Here is a 14,385-nt window from a genome sequence, read left to right as displayed (position 1 = left end):
TGCAAACGTCCTTCCAGTCAGGGCTTGCAATTTTAAGTTTCTGTTCATGTGACGAAATGATGTGTGCCTCAGTCTTGGCAGGTGGGGTGTTTGCCTGACAATTAACATTAGCATAAGACAAATCTTAAGAGATTTCACTGAAGTTTAGTTGTGGTTTGATCCTTCATCTGTGAATATAATTAATGTTTATTCGAACGCTCAGTTTTAAAAATTATTGTTTTTACAGGACAGCACAGAAATCATTGGCTACACGCTGGGGGTGATAGCAGTTTTCATTGGCTGGACATCAAAGTTTCCTCTGATTTTAAAGGCAGTAAGTCGGAGTAGTTAATCTGAGTGAAATAAATACCTGAAATTTCTAATTTTTGATGAAAGCAATAGGAGGATTTCTGCATAAAAGTCTGGTTAAAAAGCAATACCCTTGCTTATCCTAATGTGTTGGATATGATGGCTGTGCTGAAAGCAGTTTTTGTTCTGTATTGTATCTCTTTATATAACTTCAGGTAGCCAGAGTAAATGTGATTTTACCAATTCGCTGTTGGTGGAGGGAAAATTGTTCCATGTCTCAATGTTGGGGGAGTGATCAATATATAAGATTGTGCTGACAGATCCAATTTCAATGCGAGTGGCTCGCCTTCTTTGTACCCGCAAGCTACATAGGCCAAAATTGCTTGATGGTTGAGCAATCTTTTTTTTATTCATTCATGGGATATGGGCATCGCTGGCCAGGCCAGCATTTATTGCCCATCCCTAATTGCCCTTGAGAAGGTGGTGGTGAGCTGCCTTCTTGAACTGCTGCAGTCCATTTGGGGTAGGTATACCCACGGTGCTGTTAGGAAGGGAGTTCCAGGATTTTGACCCAGTGACAGTGAAGGAACGGCGATATAGTTCCAAGTCAGGATGGTGTTGACTTGGAGGGGAACTTGCAGGTGGAGGTGTTCCCATGTATTTGCTGCCCTTGTCCTTCTAGTTGGTAGAGGTCGCGGGTTTGGAAGGTGCTGTCTAAGGAGCCTTGGTGCATTGCTGCAGTGCATCTTGTAGATGGTACACACTGTTGCCACTGTGTGTTGGTGGTGGAGGGAGTGAATGTTTGTAGATGGGGTGCCAATCAAGCGGGCTGCTTTGTCCTGGATGGTGTCGAGCTTCTTGAGTGTTGTTGGAGCTGCACCCATCCAGGCAAGTGGAGAGTATTCCATCACACTCCTGACTTGTGCCTTGTAGATGGTGGATAGGCTTTGGGGAGTCAGGAGGTGAGTTACTCGCCTCAGGATTCCTAGCCTCTGACCTGCTCATGTAGCCATGGTATTTATATGGCTACTCCAGTTCAGTTTCTGGTCAATGGTAGCCCCTAGGATGTTGATAGTGGGGGATTCAGCGATGGTAATGCTGTTGATTGTCAAGGGGAGATGGTTAGATTCTCTCTTGTTGGAGATGGTCATTGCCCGGCACTTGTGTGGCGTGAATGTACTTGCCACTTATCAGCCCAAGCCTGGATATTGTCCAGGTCTTGCTGCATTTCTACACGGACTGCTTCAGTATCTGAGGAGTCACGAACGGTACTGAATGTTGTGCAATCTTCAGCGAACATCCCCACTTCTGACCTTATGATTGAAGGAAGGTCATTGATGAAGCAGCTGAAGATGGTTGGGCCCAGGACACTACTCTGAGGAACTCCTGCAGTGATGTCCTGGAGCTCAGATGATTGACCTCCAACAACCACAACCATCTTCCCTCGCGCTAGGTATGACTCCAGCCAGCGGAGGGTTTTCCCCCTGATTCCCATTGACCTCAGTTTTGCTAGGGCTCCTGGTCAAATGCTGCCTTGATGTCAAGGGCAGTCACTCTCACCTCACCTCTTGAGTTGAGCTCTTTTGTCCATGTTTCAACCAAGGCTGTAATGAGGTCAGGAGCTGAGTGGCCCTGGCGGAACCCAAACTGAGCGTCACTGAGCAGGTTATTGCTAAACAAGTGCCGCTTGATGGCACTGTTGATGACACCTTCCATCACTTTACTGATGATTGAGAGTAGGCTGATGGGGTGGTAATTGGCCGGGTTGGACTTGTCCTGCTTTTTGTGTACAGGACATACCTGGGCAATTTTCCACATTACGGGGTAGATGCCAGTGTTGTAGCTGTACTGGAACAGCTTGGCTAGGGGCGTGGCAAGTTCTGGAGCACAGGTCTTCAGTACTATTGCCGGAATATTGTCAGGGCCCATAGCTTTTGCAGTATCCAGTGCCTTCAGTCGTTTCTTGATATCACGCGGAGTGAATCGAATTGGCTGAAGTCTGGCATCTGTGATGCTGGGGACTTCAGGAGGAGGCCGAGATGAATCATCAACTCGGCACTTCTGGCTGAAGATTGTTGCAAATGCTTCAGCCTTATCTTTTGCACTGATGTGCTGGGCTCCCCCCATCATTGAGGATGGGGATATTTGTGGAGCCACCTCCTCCAGTTAGTTGTTTAATTGTCCATCACCATTCACGGCTGGATGTGGCAGGACTGCAGAGCTTCGATCTGATCCGTTGGTTATGGCATTGCTTAGCTCTGTCTATCGCATGCTGCTTATGCAGTTTGGCACGCAGATAGTCCTGTGTTGTAGCTTCACCAGGTTGACACTTTATTTTGAGGTATGCCTGGTGCTGCTCCTGGCATGCCCTCTTGCACTCTTCATTGAACCAGTGTTGGTCTCCTGGCTTGATGGTAATGGTAGAGTGGGAGATATGCCGGGCCATGAGGTTACAGATTGTGGTTGAGTACAATTCTGCTGCTGCTGATGGCCCACAGCGCCTCATGGATGCCCAGTTTTGCATTGCTAGATCTGTTCGAAATCTATCCCATTTAGCACAGTGATAGTGCCACACAACACGATGGACGGTATCCTCAATGTGAAGGCGGGACTTCGTCTCCACAAGGACTGTGCGGTGGTCACTCCTACTAATACAGTCATGGACAGAAGCATCTGTGGCATGCAGCTTGGTGAGGACGAGGTCAAGTATGTTTTTCCCTCGTGTTGGTTCCCCCACCACCTGCCGCAGACCCAGTCTAGCAGCTATGTCCTTTAGGACTCGGCCGGCTCAGTCAATAGTGGTGCTACTGAGCCACTCTTGGTGATGGACATTGAAGTCCCCCACCCAGAATACATTTTGTGCCCTTGCCACCCTCAATGCTTCCTCCAAGTGGTATTCAACATGGTGGAGTACTGAGTCATCAGCTGAGGGAGGGCGGTAGGTGGTAATCAGTCGGAGGTTACCTTGCCCATGTTTGACCTGATGTCATGAGACTTCACGGGGTCTGGAGTCGATGTTGAGGGCTCCCAGGGCAACTCCCTCCCTACTGTATATTACTGTTCCGCCACCTCTGGTGGGTCTGTCCTGCTGGTGGGACAGGACATACCCGAGGATGGTGATGGCAGTGTCTGGGACATTGTCTGTAAGGTATGATTCTGTGAGTATGACTATGTCAGGCTGTTGCTTGACTAGTCTGTGGGAAAGCTCTCCCAACTTTGGCACAAGCCCCTAGATGTTAGTAAGGAGGACTTTGCAGGGTCGACAGGGCTGGGTTTGTTGTTGTCGTTTTCGGTGCCTAAGTTGATGCCGGGTGGTCCGTCCGGTTTCATTCCTTTTTATAGACTTTGTAGCGGTTAGGTACAACTGAGTGGCTTGCTAGGCCATTTCAGAGGGCATGTAAGAGTTAACCACATTGCTGTGGGTCTGGAGTCACATGTAGGTCGGACCAGGGAAGGACAGCAGATTTCCTTCCCTCTGAGATGGGAAATTCATTATGGGTGAATTTTCAACTTTGGCAGGGATGCAAAATGGGTGGTAGTAGGTCGGTCACCGTTATATATTCTGCCTGATTTTCATTTCTGTTGAACAACAACTTATATTTATATAGTGCCTTTGAAATAATGAGATGCCCAAGGTGCTTCACAGGTAAGTTGTAAAGCAAAATTTGACACTGAGCCTCATAAGGAGATATTAGGACAGGTGACCAAAAACTTGGTCAAAGAAGTAGATTTTATGGAGCATCTTAAAGGAGGACAGAGAGGCAGGGACGTTTAGGTAGGGAATTCCAGAGTCTGTGGTCTTAGTAAATGCAGGTATGGCCAACAATGGTGGAGCAGTTAAAATTGGGGATGCTTAAGAGGCCAGAGTTAGAGGTGCACAGATATCTTGGAGGATTGTGGGGATTGGAGATTAGAGATAGGGAGGAGCAAGGCCAGAGATGGATTTGAAAACCAGGATGAGAATTTTAAAATTGAGGCGTTGCTTAACTAGTAGCCAATGTAGCTCAGCAGTGATGGGTTAATGGGTCAATGGTCCTTGGTGTAAGTAAGGACACACAGCAGAGTTTTGAATGACTTCAAGTTTCCAAAGGGTAGAAAGTGGGAGACTGGCCAGGAGTTTGTTGGCATAGTCAAGTCCAGAGGTAACAAAAGGCTTGATATGTTTTTAAGATATTAAATCATTTTTTTTTTTAATTTACAGACCAGGGGGAAGATTGATTGCAGTCTCCAGAAATGGGCTCTGCTTCTTTCAATTCTGGGGAGTGTACTGTATGCGGCTGCCGTTCTGGCACATGAGCAAACACCTGAGTTCATCCTGAAAGCTTTACCCTGGCTACTTCTCTTTCTTGGTGGTGCAGCTGTAGACCTTTCTGTATCCTTTTCAAACAATAGCTACTTTTTTTTTTAACATTCAGGAATGTAACTGAGGATACATTCTTGAAAATAGATGTTAGAACATCTTGGTTTGATCATTCTTGGCTTAACATGATGCTTCAGTTAGCCAAAGATATAACATTTAATTTTATTCTTTCAAACAGTTTTAATGCCATATTTTAATGTTCTGTGGAACCAGGATTATATCATGTTTTAACTTTGGCTTTTGATTCAATTCTCAGTATAAGCAAATTAATTGAGTGGCCACTTGTTACAACTTGAGTCCATTTTCCAGATGTTTAATAAATGTGCCAGTGAGCTCATTTCTGCAACCAGGGACTGCTCTTTAGTCAGTGTCAAAAGCTATGTTAATTTAGCAACCACACCTAGTCCATTAAGTTAGAGAAAATGGAAAATTGAAAATGTTGTGCTGATACATGAGCAGCAGTGTCATTGGGGAAATGATGCAGGTGACATTTATGATCAACAAGGGTAACTCGGATTCCAAATTTGTCTAAATATGTGGAACTGTGCTTATTTTTAAATATGATGCACATCAAAATGGATCATATTTCTAAACCAACTGAACGGTGCCACCTTCAGTAAGCGGCATTTTGTCAGCCCTACACCAAATGCTTCTGAGGTTGTGGTTAGATCACATATTTGAGAAATGTGTGGAAAGATTGTTCTGAATTTGACCTCTGATACAATACAACCTGGGTGTGTTTGGTGGTGTCACTGAGTATGAAATGTAAATGCAGAGCAATGCTCAATGGAACGTAGAACCTGTTGCTGGCACTGTAGTTATACTCCTCCCCCAGGCGCATTTTTATTTTAGTTTAATTTTATCCATTACATTAACATAAAGAAGAGCAATTGTGTATATCCTCAGAAAGGTTCAGAGTTCAGTCTTGCCCACCCCTAAACCACACACTGTAAGAAAACCATATTTCTTGCATTGAGAATTTTTCAATGTATACAAACGATAATTTTCTTACAAAATGCGGGCTAGATTTTGGCAGATAAAATGTCTTTCCAATGATTTCCTCCCAGGATATGTTCCTAATATTAACCACTTAAAATTGTGGAGGGGACATATTTCATCAAATAAAAATTCCCAATGGAATATTGATGGGTAAATTAAACAAACCTATTTTCTTGCACCTGATAACGGTTAATTGCAGAACAAGAAAAGCCTTGCAGCAACTTATCTGTCTCCAAACTTGGTTGTGGGAAAGCTTAGCAATTGAGAGGAAAATAATAATCATTATGGGAAAAGAAGACTTCTGTTTGGTTAATCTACATGTCCAAAGTGGTTCTTAAGCCAAATTCAAAGTATTGCAAAGTACTTGCAGCACGGAACAGACCACTCGGCCTAATAAATCCATGACTGTGTTTATGTTCCAGACGGGCCTCCTCCTGCAACTTCATTAAATCTCAATCACAGGTTCTCCAATTTCTTTCTCCCTCACGTGTTTATCCAGCTTCCCCTTAAATACATCTATGTTATTCGCCTCAACTACGCCATGTGGTAGCGAGTTCCACATTTTAACCATTCACTGGGTAAAAATGCTTCATCAGAATTCCCTATTGAATTTATCAGTGACTATTTTATGTTTGACCCCTAGTTACAACCATAGAAAAGTTACGGCACAGAAGGAGGCCATTCAGCCCATCGTGTCTGCACGGGCTGAAAAAACGAGCCGTCCAATCTAATCCCACCTTCCAGCACCTGGTCCGTAGCCTTGCAGGTTACTGCACTTCAGGTGCATTTTTAAATGAGTTGAGGGTTTCTGCCTCCAAGACCGATCCAGGCAGTGAATTCCAGACACCCACCACCCCACAAGGTGGAAAAAGTTTTTCCTCATGTCCCCTTTAATCCTTCTACCAATCACCAAGCAATGTTTTTGCAAGTGGAAGCCTGTAACCAGTGGTGTACCACAGGGATCGGTGCTGGGACCTTGCTGTTTGTAGTGTACATTAATGATTTAGGTGTGACTATTGGAGGCATGTTCAGTAAGTTCACAGGTGACACGGAAATTGGTGGTGTCGTAAATAGTGAGGAGGAAAGCCTTACATTGCAGGCCGATATAGATGGGCTGGTAAGATGGGTGGAGCTGTGTCAAATGGAATTTAATCCTGAGAAGTGTGAGGTGATGCATTTTGGGAGGACTCACAAGGAAAGGGAATATCCAACGGATGGTAGGACCCGAGGAAGTACAGAAGGTCAGAGGGACCTTGGTGTACTTGTCCATAGATCACTGAAGGCAGCAGCACAGGTAGATAAGGTGGTTAGGAAGGCATATGGGATACTTGCCTTTATTAGCCGAGGCATAGAATATAAGAGCAGGGAGGTTATGATGGTGCTGTATAAAACACTAGTTAGGCCACAGCTGGAGTACTGTGTACTGTTCTGGGCACCACACTATAGAAAGGATATGATTGTACTGGAGAGGGTGCAGAGGAGATTCACCAGGATGTTGCCTGCGCTGGAGCATTTCAGCTATGAAGAGAGACTGAAAAGGCTAGGGTTGTTTTCCTTAGAGCAGAGAAGACTGAGGAGGGGACATGATTGAGGTATTCAGAATTATGAGGGGCATTGATGGGTTAGATAGGAAGAAACCTTTTTCTCTCAGCGGAGGGGTCAATAACCAGGGGCATGGATTTAAGGTAAGGGGCAGGACGTTTGGAGGGGATTTGAGGAAAAAAATTTTCACTCAGAGGGTGGTTGGAATCTGGAACGCACTGCCTGAAGGGGTGGTAGAGGCAGGAACCCTCACAACATTTAATAAGTCTTTAGATGAGCACTTGAAACGCCATAGCATACAAGGCAATGGGCCAAGTGCTGGAAAATGGGATTAGAATAGTTAGGTGCTCAATGGCTGGCAGAGACATGACGGGCCGAAGGGCCTGTTTCTGTGCTCTATGACTCTAAATCTGTGCCCCCTTGTAATTGACCTGTCTGCAAGGGGAAACTGGTCCTTCCAATCTATCTAGGCCCCTCATAATTTTGTACACCTCAATTAAGTCACCCCTCAGCCTACTCTGTTCTAAGGAAAACAGCCCTTGCCTATCTGGTTTTGCTTGCAAGTGGAACTACCTTCTTTACATCTACCCTCTAAAACCCTTTCATTGTCTTAAAGACCTCTATCAAGTCATCCCTCAGTCTTTTCTTTTGTCGAGAAAAGAACTATAGCCTGTTCAATCTTTCCTGGTAGGTATAATCTCTCAGTTCTATTGCATGAAAGATTAATGTGTGCAAATTAGTGAATTGTAACTATTAAAACTATTTTCACAACTATTTCAGATGTTACTTTGTTAACAATGTTCAACCAGATACTGTTCTTATTATGTTTACTGAAAAATAAAACTACTCGCCAGAATTGGGGTTTCGAAGTGGTAATAGAATCTGATACAATCTCTCTGTTGGAATCTCCTGGACAGGATGTCGAAGCAGAGGTTCAAGCAGAAACACAGGTACTATAAAAGTCAATAACAATGAACGTAATTGTTCCCTTCCCATTGTTTAGAGGAGGTATTCATAAAATAAATTGCATTTAAGTATATATATTAAAGAGAGCTTTTGTTAGTTTATTTATTACACTGATATAAGAGTTGCATGAAGAATCAGTTGCCACTTCCACATTTATTTTCACCTCGAGTAATATTTCAATCCAATTGGCAGAATTTGTGCCTGCTGACCAAATAGTTGTGAGGTAAACTCCCTTGACTATTACATAATTTACCTCACTCAAGTTAGTTTGCTTCATTCTCAGCCCAGGCCACTGAATGTGGAATGAAGCTATTTTAGATCTAGTATTGTGCACAGAGGAAGGCTTAATTAGTAATCTGTTAGGAAAAAATCCTCAGGGGAAAAAGTGATCATAACACAGTTGAATTCCATATTAAGTTTGAGTGACATACTCCAGTCTCAAACAAGAATCTTAAACTTAAACAAAGCCAATCGCCTAGGCATGAGGGGAGAGCTGGCTAAAGTTCATTGGGTAAATAGACTAAAAGGTATGGCAGTTAATAAACAGTTGGAAACGAGTCAAAATGTTCAACAAAAATGTACTCCATTCAAAAACAAAAACTCAGCAATAAAGATCCATCCATGGAATACTAGGGAAGTTAACAATAGTGTTGTATTAAAATAAGAGGTTTATAATATTGCAAAGAATAGTAGGAAGTCCGAGGATTGGGAGTGTTTCAAATACTGGCAAAGGGCGACCAAAAAGTTGGTAAAAAGGGGAAAAAAAAGAATGAGAGTTAACCAGCCAGGAATATAAAAGCAAATTGTAAGAGCTTTTATAAGTATATAAAAGGCGGGAGAGTAGCTAAAGTAAACATTGGTCTCTTCGAGGCAGAAACAGGAGAAATTATCATGGGGAATGAGTGCCACAAGGATCAGTGCTGGGGCCTCAGTTATTTGCAATCTATATTAATGACTTAGCTGAAGAGACCAAGAGTAATGTATCTAAGTTTTCTTGTGTACAAAGCTTGGGAATTTAAGCTGTGAGGAGGACACAGAGACTACAAAGAGATATAGACAGGTTGAGTGGGCACCAAGGTGGCAGAGTATAATGTGGAGAAGTGTGAGGTTATTCACTTGGTAGTAAGAATAGAAAAGCAGAATTTTTTTTAAAAGGCATGAAACTTCTAAATGTTGATTTTCAGAGAGACTTGGGTGTATTCGTACAAGGAACACAAAGTTAGCATGCGGTTACAGCAAGCAATTGAGGCAAATTGCATATTCCCGTTTATTTCAAGGGGATTGGAGTACAAGAGTGAGGAAGTCTTGCTACAATTCTACAAGGCTTTGGTGAGACCACACCTGGAGTACTGTGAACAGTTTTGGTCTCCATATTTAAGGATGGATATATTTGCATTGGAGGCAGTACATTGAAGGTTCGGTTTCTGGAATGAGAGGGTGTGTTAATTGGGCCTATATTCTCTGGAATTTAGAAGAATGAGGTGTCATCTCATTGAAACATATAAGTTTCTGAAGGGGCTTGACAGGCTAGACACTGTGAGGTTTCCCCTGGCAGGCGAGTCCAGAACATTGGGGAAGTCTCGGGATAAGGGGTCAATCATTTAGCACTGAAATGAGGAGAAATTTCTTCACTCAGATGGTTGTGATTCTTTGGAATTGTCTACCTCAGAGGTTCTGGATGCTGCGTCATTGAGTATATTTAAGGCTGAGATGGATAGATTTTTGGTGTCCCAGGAAATCAAGGAGAGTGAGCAGGAAAGTGGGGTTGAGGCAGACGATCAGTCATGATCACATAGAATGGTGGAGCAGGCTTGAGGGGCTGAATGGTCTATTCCTGCTCCTATTTCTTATGCTCTTATGTGGTGTTTTACATGGATTAAAGTCCACAAATCTAGCATAGGATATCTGTTGTAGAGGTTCAATTTTAATTGGGATTGACTGAAGCCAATATGGCCATCAGGACCTGAAACGTTAACTCTTTCTCCGTCCGCAGATGCTGCCAGATCTGCTGAATATTTCCAGCATTTTCTGTTCATATTTCAGATTTGCAGCATCTGCAGTATTTTGCTTTTGTGTTTATAACATGGTTGTTTATTTAGACACCTACCCAGTACTGCCATCATTTGGCCATGCCCCCTTTCCTGGATTAATGGTTTCCCTGCATCTGGGGCAATTGTCATATGTCAAAATGCTGATTCCATTTGTTTTCTAGTGAAACAAAACATACAGCATCAATTTAATTCTCCACCTTATTCCAAACAAAACATCATCTATATATTCTACGCATTCCTAATTTCTAACACTGCTTAACAATATGCTCAGGGACAATGAGAAAGTGTAAACTCCATCTAAATAACAGTAAAAGTACAGTAACTCAATAGCATGGTATGTGAAAATAAATTATTCATGTACATTTGGTATCGTTTAGATGTGTCTGATTACAATGTGGTTCTAATTCAAATTCATTGTTTGCTTTGATTCTTGTCCTGTAGCAAACCTATAGGAGTAACTTCTGTGGTTTGGTCTGGCACAGGAACCAAGTGACGCATGCCACATCATAATGCTATGCCAAATAATGTAAATATTTTACTGGGGCTTTTTGCACTTAAGAGCATGGAAACCTGGCAGAACAATGGGGGTGAGGGGCTGAACTCTTGGATGCCAATAGCAGTTAAAGGATTGCTAGTGCCCCTTGAAAGCTGTGCTGAAAAGCAAGCCCCCCTACCTGCCACAAGGTTCTTATCAGGCACTCATGCCATAATTATGGGGAACTCTATTCATTTCCCTCTAAGTGTCAGCTTGGCACACTGGTACTCTTGCTTCTGAGTACAAGGGCATAATAATACTTTGAATGTGATGGTAAACTGAGACCCGATCTGCTTGTTCAGGTGACCAAGATCTCATGGCAATATTCAGTGGAGGCGTAGCTGTTCTTCCAGTGTCGGATCTGCTGTGTGAAAATTTGCTGATTACACTTCAGCACGTAGTGGGTACAGGCCAAGTTAAAGGGCTGCAAAGGAAACCTGACCTGAGCCCGAATGCCGGACCCTGAAGCCCGACACAACCCGAGCAGAACCCGACACATGTCGTGTCCCGTTAGGGTCGGGTAGCAGGCCTTTACATCAGTACATGGGTAAAGGCTGGCGATCCGACCCCAACAACGTGTTATGAACATGTTTTGCCAATGGATGTAAATTCACCACAGCCCTCAACTTCTTTGGCAGTATCTCCTTCTAAGCTGCACTCGGGAACATCTGCATATTTCAGTCTGAATTACATTAAGCAGGTTACCAATGCACTGTTTGCGAGGGCTAACCAGTACATCACCTTTGCTATTGACATCAATCAGCAGGAGAGAGCTCAGGGATTTGCAACAGTGATTGGCTTCCCTCATGTTCAGACCATCATAGACTGCTATCAGTGGATCAGAACACAGGCTAGTAGCCTTTGTGAATAGGTTTGGACTTCCAACCACTCAGTTCATATGCAAATCACAGAAACAGGATAATGGAAGTTTGTGTGTTTTCCAGGCTAGTGAGACTCTTTCATGAACATGACCAGTTGGTGACTGGGGGTCAAGGGTAACCTGGGCACCACCCCCCACCACCGCGGCCCCAGTACACATTGTCCAGAACACCCTTCACAACTCCTGTGCCTAAGCAACAGAGGTCCAATCAATGCTATAGGACTGCTGCCAGGAACACATCATCATGCTCCTCAAACAAAGGTTCAGATGTGTCGACAGGTCTGGAAGCTCCCTACAATACTCGTTACAAAGATTCTCTCATGTCAAAGTGGTCTGCTGCATCCTGCACAAACTTGCTATGTAGAGGCCTGCATTTAGAGGAGGCAGAGCAGCAGCCCTGAATAGACAAGGAAGACCAGGGTGCAGACAAAGATTCGGCAGAAGGGGGATGGCTACCTCAATGTCTTGCAACAAGATGTGAGGAATGAGTTAATTGGACAGCCATTCTGGTGACCAGCTCATCCCATTGTCCTGAAAATTTACACAAAAATCTTCTGCATTAACAATACTTATTGCATCCTTCATCACTTCCTTAATCTTGCATTAAAGAACATTAAAATAATTCAGCCAAATTCTATATCAATGACATACAACGAAGAACCTGAAGCTGCTATAGAACAACACTTCAGACTAAAGTGCCAAATGTAATGAAGATGATGAATTTAACAGCAAACACAGGAATTACCTTAAATTTGTCCCTTACCCAAGTGTCAACCCATGTTGCTTTTTAGAAAAAAAGGTTTTTCTAATTCTACTATTCTTATGAGGTGCGCCCCTAATGGCCCTAGCAAGGCTGGTGGAAGGCTGTTGTTAATCATGTTGACACCCTTGACATTCTTGTGGTTGGGTGCTCAAGCTTGTGAAGGCCCAGCTGCTGCTTGGGCATCTGACTCAGCTGACTTGCTTGCACCAGAAAGGGTGTTGGTTGAACATCTTAAGAGGGAGAAACACACACTGCTCCCATTGTGCCACTGCCACTCTTCTGGAGCCGGGGCTGATAACATCCACAGACTGTGGGAAAGCAGACTACAAAAGTTCTGACTATTTGGAATATCCTGTCTATTTGGCTCACCAAACTGTGCTAGATGAAGTAAAAACACAAAGTGCTGGAAATAGTCAGCAGGTCAGGCGGCATCTGTGGAGTGAGAAACAGAGTTAACATTTCAGGTCTGTGATCTTTCATCAGTTCTAATGAAAGGTCACCGACCTGAAACGTTAACTCTGTTTCTGTCTCCACAGATGCTGCCAGACCTGCTGAGTATTTTCAGCACTTTGTTTTTATTTCAGACTTCCAACATCTGCAGTATTTTGCTTTTACTGTCCTAGATGGACGCCTGTCTTTACAAGCTGCAGCGCAGCACCTGCGCAGCAGTCATTTGAGCTTCTGCCAAGGCTGGTAACATTGGCTTCTATGGTGAGAGCTACAGAATCATTGGAGGCTGCCACCCTCTCCAAGGTAGACTACAAAGTGTTGATACTTTGCAAGATGACACCACAACGGCAGGAAACTGACTCCTCCATATTTTCACCCATGGTTCTGAAACTCCTTGGCAATAACTGGTCTAACTGCTTGTTTGTGGCAACAAACAAACTGTTTTCCTTTTTATAGCTGGACACTTGATGTCCTCATCTTTGTCCTGCTCAGCAGAACTGGAAAAGGACAGGCCAACAGTGCCATGTGAGCTGTGAGTGGAAGCACTCTCACATCTGAGTTAGAAGGTTGTGGATTCAAGTCCCACTCCTAAGACTGCACATAAAATTTAGGTTGATATTCCAGTACTGAGAGAGAGCTGCACAGTCGGAGGTGGCGTCTTGTGGATGAGACATTAAAAATGAGGCCCCGTCTACTCTCTGTCAGGTGAATGTAAAAGATCCCATAACACTATTTCGAAGAAAAGCACAGGAGTTCTCCTTGGTGTCCTGACCAATATTTCTCCCTCAATCAGCATCATTAAAACAGATTGGCCTGGATCTTGTGAACCCAATAGCAACAAAAGATGAGACTTCAGCCATTGTTGAGGGCTGCAACGGCACCACAACTTCTGGTGATCACGGCTGCACAGGAAAACTGGAAATTGTGACTCACCTCAATGGGCTCTGGTGGAGCGTACGCTGATAACTCCACCAGGCCAGATTCTAAAGGGGCAGGTACCTGTAAAGAGGGAACTTGGGCTCATTGCCCAGAAGTTACACTACTTTTTAACATGGATCGTTTTTTGTTTAGGGCTGATAGTAGTAGGCACAGAGCCTGCTCAGGAGTGCATCCCTTTAAACCAACAAGAGTTCACACTTCTGCTCACCAGGCTCCTCCCCCGGCACTAACGACTCCCTTTGGCACCCCCAGGCCCCCGGCTCGACATCCCCTCCCCTACCCTGATCCTTCACCTCTGTTGCCTGTTTCTGCTCCCCCCGCCCCCACCAAACAACAGTGTCCCCACTCCTCAAACCTGCCAAATGCAGCGAAACCACCTGTTGGACTGAGGAGTGGGGAGGGGGAGGTGGCCTGTGGAGAGCACAGCCAGGGAATGGTGCTTGAGGAGAGGGGGTGCAATGCCAGAGGGGAGCTGGGGTTGCCGGGGGGAGCTGTAATTAAAACTTGTACACTACTGCATTGCTGCCTAAAAATTAAGAAATGTTCAGAGATTCCAAATAATTGCATCAACTTAATCGTTCAGGGCGACATTCCTGGGAAATTATAGCCATC

At 44.1% G+C, this 14,385-nt stretch overlaps 1 protein-coding gene across 3 annotated transcripts in view; it reads left to right on the top strand.

The window, feature by feature from the left end:
- tmem44 (transmembrane protein 44) overlaps window positions 1-14,385 on the top strand; it is a 73,597-nt gene that overhangs the window by 19,202 nt on the left and 40,010 nt on the right. For all 3 annotated transcript variants that reach the window (XM_068042281.1, XM_068042280.1, XM_068042282.1), the window contains 3 exons: window positions 227-313; window positions 4,490-4,660; window positions 7,999-8,139. In XM_068042281.1, coding sequence (XP_067898382.1) covers window positions 227-313; window positions 4,490-4,660; window positions 7,999-8,139 — 399 coding nt within the window. The remainder of the gene's footprint in view (window positions 1-226; window positions 314-4,489; window positions 4,661-7,998; window positions 8,140-14,385) is intronic.

This window comes from Heterodontus francisci, chromosome 11, assembly GCF_036365525.1.
Source record: "Heterodontus francisci isolate sHetFra1 chromosome 11, sHetFra1.hap1, whole genome shotgun sequence".
NCBI classification, from domain to species: Eukaryota; Metazoa; Chordata; class Chondrichthyes; order Heterodontiformes; family Heterodontidae; genus Heterodontus; species Heterodontus francisci.
This window is presented reverse-complemented; position numbering and strand designations above follow the sequence as displayed.